Consider the following 16,476-nt stretch of genomic DNA (forward strand, 5'->3'; position numbering starts at 1 on the left):
GTTCAGTAGGACGCAACGTTTTGTTACACTCAGATAGAAATCTGTTATGTAGAACAAACATGCCCTTTGGCATGTAGAATAAGAAACCATGTCTATCTGCGACGTTCGTGGCTCTGTTTTTGATTGATTGACCCCCCCAAAAAAAATCCATGATTGTGGACATTTTTAATAGACCGACAGGTAGTAATTTAATAAAGTTTACAACCCCAAATATGTTAACATCAAAACTATATTTTACAACTTCAGTTATGATATTCATTCATAACATACAGTAGATAATGTTATCCTTATCTTGTCTTCCACTTCTATGCTGATTCATATTCTTCCTCAAAATCCTTCCTTCAAATGGATTTCAAGTCATTGCTGATCCTCCATCAGTTTTGTTTTTAATCATTGTTTTTCCCCATCGTAGACTACTTGGTCTGCTACCAAGAGCTTTCAGCAATTGTTGTTACTGGAACACACACACAGTGGAGAAGACAACACACAAAACAAGTATTTTATAAAGCAGTGAATTGAGTAATCCAAGTCCATACAGAAGAAAAACTACACTACTGCCTCAATCAGCACAATGCTTTGTGATCCTCCGCTTAGTTCCGTATTTAATGTACAGCCTTTGATGTCCTGCTGTTGACGAAGTCTGCTTTCCTATATCCAGCCTACCAAATGATGAGAGGAAAAGCAACATATTAGATGAATTAACAACTATTGTCACCACACCAAATGTTTCTTATCCTTTGAGGTTATACTGTGTAGGGACCTCACCTTCCTATAGGCCCTGTGGAGCTCTGAGTGGCTCCACATGCTGTGTAGTAGGATGCAGGCTGCCTGGCCAGCCCTGGTGGGACCAAACCTAAAAGGGACACAAGGTTACTGTCATTGGACATAAAAGGAACAGCATAAAGCAAGGAGAAGAGGTTTAACAGATTAAAATAAATTCCCTCCAATCCAACTCATAATGTTCAGGAATAATACAGTGCATTTTAAGGCCATCTGCAGTCTTTACATAGCATCAACCAACAGTGCCACATCGACTGTGCAGTCGGGCATCAGACTGCTACGTGCGGTATATCATGATGTGGTTAGTTGACATGTTAAATCCAGACAATGTAGTCAGCCTGGAACGCAGCCATGGTCTTCAGAAGCTACCCACTGACCCGTTGTCCTTTGCGCTGATGTTGATGATCTTGGGCAGCGCCCCGTGGTTGACGATGGCCCTGACGTGCTGCGTTTCATCCTGGCTCAGGTTGATGAGGATGTGGCACAGGGACACAGTCACCTCTGTAGGCAGGTCTGTGCTCGTGTCCGAGTTGGGTAACATGACCACCAGCTGTGGCAACAACTGTTTGACTACAAAGAAAGTGGAACGCTTCGTGAGAGATTCATTTTCTACAGCGTCAGGTTTTTATGCTTCTGTGCTTTTACATACACTTACAAGTCCAAAGAAAAATACTTTGTGGGACTTATGTAGGACTAAAACATTGCAGTTGATGAGTCAATTCACAGCTCACCAATGTGAGCGTGAAGCTCTCTGTGGCGTGAGATGTTACATAGCAGGGATACAGCAGTCTTCTTCACATCCATCCCTCCTTCCTGGAGCATCTTCATGGCCTGTAGTAGACCATTCTCCCGCTGTACTATGGTGTGGGCGATGGCCTGGGATACCTGCCCATACAGAGCCATGAGCCTAACATTATCACCAACTCACAGTCAATATAGTAATGCACAATATAGTAGTCACATCAATGTAATACTTACTATACACAGTCAAGTCATTACAATATAATAGATGTGTGGCTGTATTGTAGTTATTCCAATCAAACCCATGGGCAAATCAATTCCACACTCCCAGAACAGTACATAGCCCATAGAAATAAGATCTGTGATATAGCCTTACTAGGCCGTTCCCAGCTGTGATGTTCTGTAGGGCTCCGATGGCAGCCTCCTGAGTGTAGGGACGGATGCTGCGGGCCATGATTGACAGGTACATGCGCACAGTGATGGCGCTCCACAGCCACTCCATCCCACAGGGACTACCCTTCTCCTCCAGCAGAGGGCGCTTTGGTTCAAGACGCTATAGGACCAAAACAACCAGAAAACAGGAAGCCCTTTAATTCAAAGTTAACTCCCAGATACCAGGTTTCACATTAATTTTCAATTAACGTGTATGAGGCTCTTAACAAATACATTTGTCAAAGAAAACCGGGCTTAAAGAGTTAGTTCAAAATGTATGCTTTACCACTTACCAAGGCGGATTATCCATAACATAGGAATCGCTCATTTTCTTTAGTGGTAATAACTTAATTATAACCAGATAGAAACAGTGCATGTCAAGTACATAAGGGCAACAACGATGATAACAGCCACGTGGGAGCCTACCTGGATGATTTTGGCACTGCGGGAGCCGAAACAGCCTGGGGTCTTGGTCTTTGGAGCCAGGTTGAGTCGAGACTCATGGAGCTCGCTGGCGTACTTCTGTGGAAGCTCCACCTGGTAGGAGAGGTTGTGTAGGATGCACACACAGTTCTCTGTGGACTGTGGGAGGAAAGAAGTGGTTCTGTTCAGGGGACTATGATTTTAAGATCAAACATTCTGCAGATGTCGATTGCAAAATAAAAATATTGGAGAATAGAGCTGGTTCATGTTCTCAATATTTAACACTAAAGGAGAGATTAATACATTGTTCTAGAGACATAAATTAATAAAATATAGGCAAACAGTCTTATTTCATTTCCCTGTGTCAATATTTATTCCACCTACAAATGTTTAGTAATGCTTGTACGAAAATAAACAAGTGAACACTTTGCACAAAAGCTTAGCAAATGTTACTTTAGTCATTGTCATGTTCGTTTGTAGAAACGGACCAAGGCGCAGCGTACGTTGAGTTCCACATAATTTTAATGAAAGTGAAACTTAAGCAAATACAAAACAATATAAAGAATAAACGAACCGTGACGACAATGCAGTGCTAAACTGGCAACTACACAGAAACAATATCCCATAACCCACAGGTGGAAAAAAATGCAACTTAAGTATGATCCCCAATTAGAGACAACAATTACCAGCTGCCTCTAATTGGGAATCATACACAAACACCAACATAGAAAATAAACCTAGAACCCCCCATAGAAATAATACACTAGACTAAACACCCCTAGTCACACCCTGACCTACTCTGCCATAGAAAATACAGGCTTTCTATGGTCAGGACGTGACAGTCATTCACATGCAGTACCTTGTCATCAGGCTTGTAGTCAGCTATGGTCCCGCGGATGTAGTATACCAGTGAGTCAATAAGGTTCTCACACTGCCGCATGGCTTTTCTCCCTTCTGGACCAGCCGAGCTTATGTTTCTGTCAACAACAATGACAGGTTGTCATTATCGCCACTAGGCAACAACATTGGCCAAACTGGCTAAATATCTATCCTAGCTGTTGGCCGGATGAGCCAAATGTTTATGTAGCAGAGAGATATTTGGAGTACTTTAAAAAGGTTCTGTTGTCTGCAGTTAAAGCCATTAGAATAGGTCATTGAAATAAAATGTATCTGTGTTGAGATAGCAACATGCATTTCAAGCACAAAGGAAACGTAAGAAAAAGAGTAACAGGAGTTAATCTTTCACTTTAATTTCAACCACTTGTCAATGAGTCAACTGTTCCACTTCCTTTTAGATGAAGTCATTAACGTCAAGCCAAATACAGTAGCATTAGTGATGACCCAAGGTTATGGCTGTGAGTTGGAGTGTTATGTGTTTTCGTTTTAAATCATGCCAGACGGAGGAATTCCTCAGCGTTACACAAGTCAATGGTTGCCAGGGCTTGATAGCACCAGCCAATATGGATTCAGGTTTCAATTCTACTAGAGCCACTAAGAGGGAGAGGGCTCCATTAATAATTTAGTCCCAGACTGTTTTCAGTTGTATCGGTTGCTAGGCAAAAGCAAAACACTCCTTGTTATACCATGTTGTGTTTGTCAGGTGGTATATCTGTGCCAAACCAATGGCAGTCGGTTCAACAGGAACACAAGGTATGCAGGATATTGTTTCCAGCGCATTGCTGTTCCATCGAGGTGATGCTGCCTAGGCAGAGGTCATCTAAAGTGTTAGATGCACTATTGTAAAGTGGTTGTTCCACTGGACATCATAAGGTGAATGCACCAATTTGTAAGTCGCTCTGGATAAGAGCGTCTGCTAAATGACTTAAATGTAAATGTAATCATGCCTGATTTGCCAGGTAGAAAGGAGTAACGGTATATAAAAGGTAAAGGTATATATTTTACCTCTTGGGGATGTCATTCGAAAACATAATGTTAACTTTCACTGCTATGCGGATGACACACAGCTGTACATTTCAATGAAACATGGTGAAGCCCCAAAATTGCCCTCGCTAGAAGCCTGTGTTTCAGACATAAGGAAGTGGATGGCTGAAAACGTTCTACTTTTAAACTCGGACAAAACAGAGATGCTTGTTCTAGGTCCCAAGAAACAAAGAGATCTTCTGTTGAATCTGACAATTAATCTTGATGGTTGTAAAGTCGTCTCAAATAAAACTGTGAAGGACCTCGGCGTTACTCTGGACCCTGATCTCTCTTTTGACGAACATATCAAGACTGTTTCAAGGACAGCTTTTTTCCATCTACGTAACATTGCAAAAATCTGAAATTTTCTGTCCAAAAAAGATGCAGAAAAATGTATCCATGCTTTTGTTACTTCTAGGTTAGACTACTGCAATGCTCTACTTTCCGGCTACCCGGATAAAGCACTAAATAAACTCCAGTTAGTGCTAAATACGGCTGCTAGAATCCTGACTATAACTAAAAAATGTCATCATATTACTCCAGTGCTAGCTTCCCTACACTGGCTTCCTGTTAAGGCAAGGGCTGATTTCAAGGTTTTACTGTTAACCTACAAAGCGTTACATGGGCTTGCTCCTACCTATCTTTCCGAGTTGGTCCTGACGTACATACCTACACGTACGCTACGGTCACAAGACGCAGGCCTCCTAATTGTCCCTAGAATTTCTAAGCAAACAGCTGGAGGCAGGGCTTTCTCCTATAGATCTCCATTTTTATGGAATGGTCTACCCATGTGAGACGCAGACTCGGTCTCAACCTTTAAGTCTTTACTGAAGACTCATCTCTTCAGTAGGTCATATGATTGAGTGTAGTCTGGCCCAGGAGTGTGAAGGTGAACGGAAAGGCTCTGGCGCAACGAACCGCCCTTGCTGTCTCTGCCTGGCCGGTTCCCCTCTCTCCACTGGGATTCTCTGCCTCTAACCCTATTACAGGGGCTGAGTCACTGGCTTACTGGTGCTCTTTCATGCCCTCCCTAGGAGGGGTGCGTCACTTGAGTGGGTTGAGTCACTGACGTGATCTTCCTGTCTGGGTTGGCGCCCCCCCCCCCCTTGGTTTGTGCCGTGGTGGAGATCTTTGTGGGCTATACTCGGCCTTGTCTCAGGATGGTAAGTTGGTGGTTGAAGGTTTCCCTCTAGTGGTGTGGGGGCTGTGCTTTCTCCTGTCTTATCCGGTGTCCTGTGTGAATTTAAGTATGCTCCCTCTAATTCTCTCCTTCGCTCTTTCTTTCTCTCTCGGAGGACCTGAGCCCTAGGACCATGCGTCAGGACTACCTGGCATGATGACTCCTTGCTGTCCCCAGTCTACCTGGCCTTGCTGCTGCTCCAGTTTCAACTGTTCTGCCTGCGGCTATGGAACCCTGACCTGTTCACCGGACGTGCTAAAAAAGCCAACTGACATTTACTCCTGAGGTGCTGACTTGCTGCACCCTCGATAACTACTGTGATTATTATTATTTGACCATGCTGGTCATTTATGAACATTTGAACATCTTGGCCATGTTCTGTTATAATCTTCACCCGGCACAGCCAGAAGAGGACTGGCCACCCCTCATAGCCTGCTTCCTCTCTAGGTTTCTTCCTAGGTTTTGGCCTTTCTAGGGAGTTTTTCCTAGCCACCGTGCTTCTACACCTGCATTGCTTGCTGTTTGGGGTTTTAGGCTGGGTTTCTGTACAGCACTTTGAGATATCAGCTGATGTACGATGGGCTATATAAATACATTTGATTTGATTTGACTAAGGAGATTTTTAGAATAAAAATAAACAGAATAGAGCTAAGCATAGGCAAAATCCTAGAGGAAAAACTTGGTTAGTGAGCTTTCCAACAGACCCGGAGACAAATTCCCCTTTCAGCAGGACAACTACCTAAAACACAAGGCCAAATATACACTGGAGTTGCTTACAAAACAATATTAAATGTTCTTGAGTGGCCGAGTTACAGTTTTGACTTAAATCATCTTGAAAATCTATGGCGAGACTAGAAAATAGCTGTCTAGCAATCAACAACAACCAATTTGACAGAGCTTGAATAATTTTTTCATTAATAAGTAGGCAAATATTGTACAATGCAGGTGTGCAAAGCTCTTAAGAGACTTACAGAGAAAGACTCACAGCCAACGGTGATTCTAACGTATTGACTCAGGGGGTTGAATACTTATCTAATCAAGATATATTAGTGTTTTATAGTGCAATATTATATATTTTTTTTTTAAATCTTCCACTTTGACAGAGTATTGTGTAGATTGTTGAATAAAAAAAATAAGACATCCATTTTAATCCCACTTTGTAACAACAAAATGTGGAAAAAGTCAAGGGGTGTGAATACCTTCTGAAGGCACTGTATACCATTTAGCAGAAGCTTTTAACCAAAGCGACTTACAGTCATGCATGCATACATTTTACATACGGATGGACCCGGGAATCGAACCCACTGTCCTGGCTTTGCAAAACGCCACGCTCTACCAACTAAGCTACAGCTACCATCAATCAAGAAATTATTTCATGATCATTCCAAACATAACTACTATATCCCTTTCTGCATCCCACTGCCGAGTGTCTATCCCAGGCTGCCCTAAGATGGATCCCTAGAAATACTTGACCACAGATACTACATAGGTCAGTGCCAAACACACAAATGGACAATAAACGTCCAGACCAGACGACCTACCGGAGGCAGCCAGTGGCATTGTAAAAGGTGTCTGGGTCAGCCAGCATGCCATCTTTGGGGTTCTCCCCCTCAGACAGGCCTGAGCAGGGCACCAGCACAGACGTGGTCAGGATCTCCAGGGCCTCTTTGGAGAGATGCTCCTTCAGCAGGTCATGGGAGGATAGGTTCCACAACAGCCCTGTGGAACATGTTTTATTCTTAGGTTACTACTGTGTCATTACCATTTTACCATGTAAGTTCATGTCAATCACATATTCACAAAGCGTCTCAGAATAGGAGTGCTGATCTAGGATCAGCCCCCCCCCCCATTCATTGTGATTTAAAAGGCTAAACTGATCCTAGATCAGCTCTCCTGCTCTGAGCAACTTTGTGAATACGTGCCCTGGTCATTAATAAAGTTCTACGACAATTTCTTTCAGATCTACACGAGCAGGTGCTCAAACTAACCAGTGAGCTGCCGCCGGGTCGCTATGTCGCGACTTCTTCTGAGCAGACGCAGTGTAGGGGCCACGCCCTCGTTGTCCTTCACCTCCATCTTGTTCTCGCTGCTCTCGAAGACGACGTTTCGGAGCGCCCCCGCCGCTATGCGCTCCAGCTCCTCGCTGTCGCTCTGCAGCAGTTTGATCAGCCTGGGTATACCGTGGAGGTAGAACACCTGGGGACAGACAGGCAGAGATCTTCATCAACCCTTGTTTCCTATGAAGAGTGAGCTCAACATGAATTTCTCATGCGAATCACCCACATAATCTCAATATAAATTGAAGGGAAAATACCCCTACCAATCCAATTATTTGAAAATGGCACATACTGTATAGTCAACATCAGCTGTATTGTAGGCCTGCAGCCTGGAAGCCTTTAACCTTAATTGAGCGGCCAAGTCAACAGTAGTAGAGATGGGCCCCAGCTCACCATCTTCTTAGCATCAGCGCTGTTGAAACATTGGTTTTGAATAAAGCTGGCAGCAGTGATCTGCATCTCCTCATTCTCTTGGCCCAGCAGGTTCACTGCCCTCTCCAATGTCAGCTCAGGCACCTTGCTCTCTGGCTTCCTTTGTATGGGAGAGAGCATTGAAGAGGAACTTCCAGTCAATGACACATTCACTCACTTTATCAATCCCAAAGGCTGATTCATCCAATTTCTCATCCTCACAACGCTTTCCATTGTATTCATTTATATACACCCATTACAAAATCTAGGTAAATCATTGATCTGAAACAACAGATAAGCAACTGAACCACCGATAATGCTCTGTAAGACCCTTTTACAATAGCTTTAGTGCCAGCCTAGATAAGCCACCGAAGTCTGGAACCAACAGGATCCTAAAAGGCCATTAAACTGCTAAATAGCTAGTTACATAGTTAACCAAATAGCTACCTAGACTGCATTGACCCTTTTTGCTGCTGTTGATCTATCCTAGTCACTTTATTCCTAGTTATACAGTATGTACATCTCTACCTCAATTACCTCGTACCGCTGCAAATCAATTCGGTACCGGTACCTCGTGTATATAGCCAAGTTATCCTTACTCATTGTGCATTTATTATTACTATTCTATTATTTCTCTATTTTCTTTCTCTCTGCATTGTTGGGAAGAGCCTGTAAGTAAGCATTTCACTGTTAGTCTACGAAGCATGTGACAAATAACATTTGATTTGAGTTGTTGAGAACTAAATTAATTGCCAGATGTAATCAACTACAGGTTTGTGTAGAACACATAAGCCGTCTTACAGCGCAGTGACGTCATTCACGTCTGTCTGCTGGATCTCTGGCTCCACCGCCTCCCTCTTCTGGCCCATGTCCACCTCCATGCTGACCAGCGAGGTTGGGTACGAGGGAGGCCATTTGGCTCCCACATGCTTCTGGCTCTCCCTCCCCACCTGGCCCAGCCAGGCCAGGCCCTCTGCTCTCTGGGTAGCATTGAATGACCCGTAGCCTGTTTGTCTCCTCGCCCCCCTATGAACCTCCATCAGGTAGGGGCTGTTGTCGGTGCGAATCGCAGGGCTGCTGCACAGGAATGAGTGGTCTGCAGAGAGGGGCTGAGGACCTCGAGTCTGTCTGAGGGACTGGCCCCAGTGGTAGTTTCCGCCGTTAGCCATGGCGTGCGTCCTTGTGCTACGGGCCACTTCCGAATGGGCATAACGTCGCATCAAGTCTGTCCCATACGACCGCTCCACTGAAGTCCCCATCATGGGCGGCTGGCTAGGGCCGGGTAGAGTGTAGGTTCCGAAACGGAGTGTCCTGTAAGCCAGATGGGAGTGAGGTAACTCAGGGCTGGTGACTGGGGTCAAATCCACCCTCTTAGGTGGACTTCTTATATTCTCCTTCAAAGACGACAGGCTGCTGAAGTCCCTGCCTCCGATCTGGCTCAAAGGTGAGTGTGTCTACATGGAAAGGTGAAAAGCAGTGGTTGCCCCATTTCAGAAGGCTTACAACTGAATCAACCATAAAGAGATTTCTGTTAATAATGCTAAAACATCTGTGTAAAGCTGTTACATATAATAATTGGACGGTCGTGATGACTCAAAGCAACACAAAAGGTTTAGGGAAAAAGATCATACAAAATGCTCTCTCTGATGTCTGAATAACCACTGTTCTGTTTGTATTGTTGCATCATCCTGTATTGTGTGTTTTAAAGCCACACTTTAGGTTTCCTTTAGGAATAATAAAAGGTATTATTCAATAAAATGCAGTTCAATTCAATTGTCTATGTGAGATGAGAATTTCAACGTTTGGTAGAACAGACAAATGGGCGATAAATATGTCAAGTGTGCGAGGAGGAAAGGCTTTATTTGTCACATTTTTGAGATAGATACCCATCTCTGCCCTATGGGCTTTGGGCTTACAATAGCTGCACATCCTGGAGACTATCCAATTTGTTTTTATTCAAACCATATGCACATTCAAAGTACAGTCAAAACAGGTACATTCAAAACCAACACAGCCCACAATTTATTTTAGGGACAATAGATACCATCTCATTTTCTTGCTGTTTCTTGTGAAGTTCATCACCTCGGGTGACCCACTAAATAGGGAATTCAAGTTTTTTTTAAATATATACACTTCACGTAACCTCCAGACACATTGCACTTGACTGCCATGGAGGGTGAAGTCCCTTGCTCCGGAGTTGAATCACATAGCTGTTCATTCTAGCATTCAGGCTCTCTGATTAACTAAAGCACCTGTGACTGTGGATAGTGGATTGTGTGTATATTAAAGGAATGGCTTTACCTTCATGTTATTCAAGGTTCCATCTCTGGAACCGGTGATAATTGATGGCTTTCTGGATAGATGAAGACTACCTGAAAGATACACCACATGTGTTCTGAAGGATCATGCCATCTCGCCAATTCCCTAATTACCATCTGGATGCAGCCCGTTCCTATTGGAAAGGTAAATGGGGAGGACTGCAAATACAGTAGACTAGAGGAGATTGAATATAATAGTTTGCTGACATGATTGCAAACATCATGACAAATACAATGTCACTAAGAATTTGACACCAATGACTAGGCCTGCATGTCCATTTGGTTGCATCTGGTTTCGACCCGTCCTGTATTTCCTGGTAGACTATGCAGAAACATTTTTACCCCCCCCAATCTTAAAATTCTAATTCCCTTGGCGATTTCAATAGGCTAATCTTACAGACCTTGTTTCTTCGTACAGACTCAATGAAAAACACATTGTAAACTACTATTTTACCATTGGACGTTGTCTTTTTGCCCTTACGAGCAAGTGTGAGCTGCACTTGTTGCTGAACACGAAAACCCCGGTCGGTTGAATGAGTCTTTGTATTATCCTCCGGTGGTAATGCCAAACTCGTGTCATCTGCGTCAAGTGTGAATGAGTCTAGTGCAGGTAAAACTGACTTCATAAATTGCGGCGCTTCCATGATTCCGTAGCTCTCCAAACGTGTAATTCCATAAAATAGCCCGCAGATTCATCAAAAGTGTCACTATCGTCCTTTCCCGACCCGTTCATATACGGTGAAGTACTCGGGTGAGTCTGTTCCAGCGCAAGTGAGACAGTTGAGTTCATTGTCACTGGGGTGTGGTCTGTATAGTCGACACCTGTAATATCATTTTACAAATAAGGAAGTATAGGCCCGCGGATAAGTCTCCCCCCCACCCCTTTTTTTTAAGGAACTTTCAGGGTTTCAATTTACTGTTGATAGTTGGACTAGTAGAACATACAATATGCTATTTCGAAATGTGGTTGTGCATCAGCAGTTTTTCTCTTATGTCAGTTACTGACTGTCACTCACTTAGTTCATATGAGCAAAACATTTTTAGATTGGTCAATTAGTCTAGCGCCCAGCTATCTAATCATGTTCGAATTATCGACCTCCCCCCATTGATCATCAGATACCATATAAAAAACTGCAAACATGTCTCCACCCTATGGCAAAATGTTAAAAAATTGCAGGAAATTGTCTGTAAAACTGTAAATGTTTCTCTCTGCCCAACCTGGTCTCAGAGCATTTTGTATTATTCTGTATGTAAATTAGAGACATTCCATTTAGTATGATATGTTATGTTTAGTATGGTATGTATTATTTTGTGTATGCCCATCATCTATTTCGTATATGTTACGAATGACAATTCGTATGAAACTAATTTGCTAAACTTATGATATGTTACGAATACCAATTTGTTGTTGTTGTCGTAAGCTAGAGGGCTCACGCTAGCTAGGCTAGGGCTTAGCGGAAGGGTTAGCTAACATGAAAAGTAGTTGAAAAGTTGCTAAAGTTATACACCCACCCATCCACTCTGACCAACCACCCTCCTTTTGTTTTTGTCTTAAGTAACCTGTCTTATGTAATTATACCATACCAAATATAACATATCATACTAATTTGAGTGTCACAGATTTACATTTACTATGTTACATATAGCCTGAGACCAGGCTGCTCTATTGAAAAAAATGAGCAGAATTGCATGAAATGAGTTATACAATTGCAAAATCTTCTCTCTGGCCCATGGCAAAATGTGTAGAATTGCAGGAAATTAACTCAAACTTCAATTTTCTCTTTGCCGTCAAATGTTTTGCTTGCAAGGTGGGGGGAGGGGCAACTTCACTTAAGGCCCCCAAAATGCTAGGGCCGGCACTGACTGCACTTGTGGGTTGACAAACCAGCGAGCCACTGCGGCCCCTCATGAGTGGCAAATGTATTAATTCAGTTTTTTGTTTTGGGGGGGGCCCCACCCCCATCAACATTGCCCATCCCTACCCCCCACCCCCATCAACATTGCCCATCCCTATTGTAGATCAGTGGTTCCCAACCTTTTTCGGTCACTATACCACCAACTGAATTTTGCTGTGCCCGGAGTACCCCTGAAGTACCCCCTCATGCATTTTAACAGTAGGCCTATGGTCTCTGAGTATTCTCAAGTACCACCCTGTGGATAGGCCAAGTACCCCCAGGGCTCCTAGTACCCCTGATTGGGAACCACTGTTGTAAATTATGCAGAATTTCTGGATGAGGTCTTTTTTTTGTCATTGTTTCCATTTACTATCCAATAATTTCTAATACACAACACCTTTATCACACCTGTCAATTACTAATACCATTTGAATCTCACAAAGTCACACTTTATGATTTCTATACCAAAGTTGGGTAGTTCTGTGTAATAATCAAGCAAAAGTTTTGTTTATGCCTGAAGAGCAAGCAGGCAGGCATGCACCTGAAAAGGAATGTAATGCTCCTAAGCATGTGATGTGTGTGTTGTGTGTCAAGCTGGGTACTGTGACAAATATCAAGAATATTAGTGCAAATGGATTTTAAAAAGTATTTTATTAAACTAATGCATATTGACTGTAACAAGTGTTATAGGCAAAACCATTCACCTCACTGTGTAATGGCTCTCTACATTTTCATTAAAGGAGGTGTTCCCAGTGCAGTACGGTACTAAGTATGACACAGCACTGCAGATTCTGGTGTGGGAGTTATTCTCCAGACTGGAGGAGTTGCTGTTAGGGCCCAGTTTTACACAGGTACTGATATGACTGCATCTTCATGCTATCAATTCAAATGTGAAAAATGTTGCGTTTACAGTTATGAATGAATGAACCCCCTTTAATAGATGAATAAATGGACTGAACATCAACACGTTTCCAGTGGGTAGGAGCTAGGGGTTGATATGGGATTGGACTGCACCCTCCTTTTCCATTTTCCATTTTAACTTTAAGTTTTCCTCTCACCCTCAGACAGCATCTTGTCACAGCCTTGCCTTCTCTGACCTGGAGGAGTGTGTTCAGTCTGTCTCTGACCTTGAGCACCTGAAGACACTGCTACAGCATCAAAGACACCTGGGACACCTAAACAGAGGTAGGTAGCCTTCAGGTTATCCATACTGAACAAAAATATAAATGCAACAATTTCAAAGATTTACAGTTCATATCAGGATATCAGTCAATTGAAATGAATTCATTAGGCCCTACATCTATGAATTTCACATGACTGGGAATACAGATATGAATCTGTTGGTCACAGATACCTTCAAAAAAAGTAGGGGCGTGGATCAGAAAACCAGTCAGTATCTGGTGTGACCACCATTTGCCTCATGCAGTGTGACATCTCCTTTGCATAAAGTTGATCAGGCTGTTGATTGTGGCCTGTGGAATAGTGTCTCACTCCTCTTCAATGGCTGTGCGAAGTTGCTGGATATTGGCGGAAACTGGAATACGCTGCCATACATGTCGATTCAGAGCATCCCAAACATGCTCAATGGGTGACATGTCTGGTGAGTATGCAGGCCATGGATAACTGGGCAATTTTCAGCTTCCAGGAATTGAGTACAGATCCTTGCGACATAGGGCTGTGTATTATAATGCTGAATCGAGATGAATGGCGATAAAAGGCTATTTTATTTATTGTCTGTAGCTTATGCCTGCCCATACCCTAACCTAAGGGGGGGCAACGTACTTTAATCCGGCACGCAAGACATAAAAAAAAAAATATATATATACAGTTGAAGTCGGAAGTTTACATACACTTACGTTGGAGTCATTAAAACTCGTTTTTTAACCACTCCATAATTTCTTGTTAACAAACTATAGTTTTGGCAAGTCGGTTAGGACATCTACTTTGTGCATGACACAAGTAATATTTCCAACAATTGTTTACAGACAGATTATTTCACTTATAACTCACTGTATCACAATTCCAGTGGGTCAGAAGTTTACATACACTAATTTGACTGTGCCTTTAAACAGCTTGGAAAATCTCAGAAAATGATGGCATGGCTTTAGAAGCTTCTGATAGGCTAATTGACATCATTTGAGTCAATTGGAGGTGTACCTGTGAATGTATTTCAAGGCCTACCTTCAAACTCAGTGCCTCTTTGCTTGACATCATGGGAAAATCAAAAGAAATCAGACCAAAATTGTAGACTTCCACAAGTCTGGTTCATCCTTGGGAGCAATTTCCAAACACCTGTTCATCTGTACAAACAATAGTACGCAAGTATAAACACCATGGGACCACGCAGCCGTCATACCGCTCAGGAAGGAGACGTGTTCTGTCTCCTAGAGATGAACGTATTTTGGTGCGAAAAGTGCAAATCAATCCCAGAACAACAGCAAAGGACCTTGTGAAGATGCTGGAGGAAACAGGTACAAAAGTATCTATATCCACAGTAAAACAAGTCCTATATCGACATAACCTGAAAGTCCGCTCAGCAAGGAAGAAGCCACTGCTCCAAAACCGCCATAAAAAAGCCAGACTACAGTTTGCAACTGCTCATGGGGACAAAGTTCATACTTTTTGGAGAAATGTCCTCTGGTCTGATGAAACAAAAATAGAACTGTTTGGCCATAATGATCATCGTTATGTTTGGAGGAAAAAGGGGGAGGCTTGCAAGCCGAAGAACACCATCCCAACCGTGAAGCACGGGGGTGGCAGCACCATGTTGTGGGGGTGCTTTGCTGCAGGAGGGACTGGTGCACTTCACAAAATAGATGGCATCATGAGGATAGAAAACTATGTGGAGATATTGAAGCAACATCTCAAGACATCAGTCAGGAAGTTAAAGCTTGATCGCAAATGGGTCTTCCAAATGGACAATGACCCCAAGTATACTTCCAAAGTTGTGGCAAAATGGCTTAAGGACAACAAAGTCAAGGTATTGGAGTGGCCATCACAAAGCCCTGACCTCAATCCTATTTTACATTTGTGGGCAGAACTGAAAAAGCTTGTGCGAGCAAGGAGGCCTACAAACCTGACTCAGTTACACCAGCTCTGTCAGGAGGAATGGGCCAAAATTCACCCAACTTATTGTGGGAAGCTTGTGGAAGGCTACCCGAAACGTTTGACCCAAGTTCAACAATTTAAGGGTATGCTACCAAATACTAATTGAGTGTATGTAAACTTCTGACCCACTGGGAATTCTGACATTTCACATTCTTAAAATAAAGTGGTGATCCTAAATGACCTAAAACAGGACATTTTTACTAGGATTAAATGTCAGGAATTGTGAAAAACTGAGTTTAAATGTATTTGGCTAAGGTGTATGTAACCTTCCGACTTCAATTGTATTTATCTCTTTTTTTACCCCTTTTTTCACCCCAATTCCATGGTATCCAATTGGTAGTTACAGTCCTGTCCCATCGCTGCAACTCCCGTACGGTAGAGAGCCGTGTGTCCTCTGAAAAACGACCCAGCCAAGCTGCACTGCTTCTTCTTGGCACAATGTCCGCTTAACCCAGAAGCACCAATGTGTCAGAGGAAACACCGTACACCTGGCGACCGTGTCAGCGTGCATGCGCCTGGCCCGCCACAGGAGTCACTAGAGCGCCATGGGACAAGGAAATCTCGGCCTGCCAAACCCTCTCCTAAACCGGACGACGCTGAGCCAATTGTGCACAGCCTCATGCGTCTCCCAGTAATGGCCAGCTGTGACACAACCTGGGATCGAACCCAGATCTCTAGTGACGCCTCAAGCACTGCGATGCAGTGTCTTAGACCATTGCGCCACTCGGTGGCGCATTAAATTCTTTGGCAACAGCTCTGGTGGACATTCCTGCAGTCAGCATGCCAATTGCACGCTCCTTCAAAACTTGAGACATCTATGGCATTGTGTTGTGTGACAAAACTGCACATTTTAGAGTGGCCTTTTATTGTCCCCGGCACAAGGTGCACCTGTGTAATGATCATGCTGTTTAATCAGCTTCTGATATGCCACACCTGTCAGGTGGATGGATTATCTTGGCAAAGGAGAAATTGTCACTAACAGGGATGTTAGCTTTTTGTGCGTATAATATTTCTGGGATATTTTTCGGCTCATGAAACATGGGACCAACACTTTACATGTTGCGTTTATATTTTTGTTCAGTGTACATGGTAGTTACATGAGCAGACACCTTACTATAAAGCACTTTGTGATGTCTGATGTAAAAAGGGCTTTAGAATAACAATTTGATGGACTTTCCCCCAACTTTATTTTCAGTTCATTGGGCTGCATG

General features: G+C 43.1%; 1 protein-coding gene across 2 annotated transcripts; it reads right to left on the reverse strand.

The window, feature by feature from the left end:
• Window positions 1–162: 162 nt before the first annotated feature.
• LOC139565993 (plakophilin-2-like) lies at window positions 163–11,115 on the reverse strand. Of its 2 annotated transcripts, XM_071386773.1 has the most exons (13): window positions 10,717–11,112; window positions 10,246–10,316; window positions 8,746–9,398; window positions 7,927–8,065; window positions 7,465–7,672; window positions 7,018–7,195; window positions 3,236–3,353; window positions 2,380–2,535; window positions 1,898–2,074; window positions 1,512–1,665; window positions 1,158–1,350; window positions 766–853; window positions 163–659 (listed from the first exon to the last, which is right to left on the reverse strand). In XM_071386773.1, the coding sequence occupies exons 1-13, from the start codon at window positions 10,904–10,906 to the stop codon at window positions 603–605; spliced, it is 2,382 nt and encodes a 793-aa protein (XP_071242874.1). In that variant the 5' UTR covers window positions 10,907–11,112; the 3' UTR covers window positions 163–602. The 2 variants fall into 2 exon arrangements, with proteins under 2 accessions (XP_071242874.1, XP_071242875.1); XM_071386774.1 differs by lacking the exons at window positions 1,158–1,350; window positions 1,512–1,665 and having other exon boundaries at window positions 10,717–11,115.
• Between the last annotated feature and the right edge of the window lie 5,361 nt (window positions 11,116–16,476).

Source organism: Salvelinus alpinus, chromosome 37 (assembly GCF_045679555.1).
Source record: "Salvelinus alpinus chromosome 37, SLU_Salpinus.1, whole genome shotgun sequence".
Classification (NCBI taxonomy): domain Eukaryota; kingdom Metazoa; phylum Chordata; class Actinopteri; order Salmoniformes; family Salmonidae; genus Salvelinus; species Salvelinus alpinus.

Coding starts and splice junctions, on each gene's coding strand:
- LOC139565993 (XM_071386773.1), bottom strand. CDS start 10,906: ATGGAAGCGCCGCAATTTATGAAGTCAGTTTTACCTGCACTAGACTCA. Junction 3,354..7,017: donor AATGCCACTGGCTGCCTCCG/GTAGGTCGTCTG, acceptor TGTTGTTGACAG/AAACATAAGCTCGGCTGGTC. Junction 1,351..1,511: donor AGAGCTTCACGCTCACATTG/GTGAGCTGTGAA, acceptor CTTTCTTTGTAG/TCAAACAGTTGTTGCCACAG.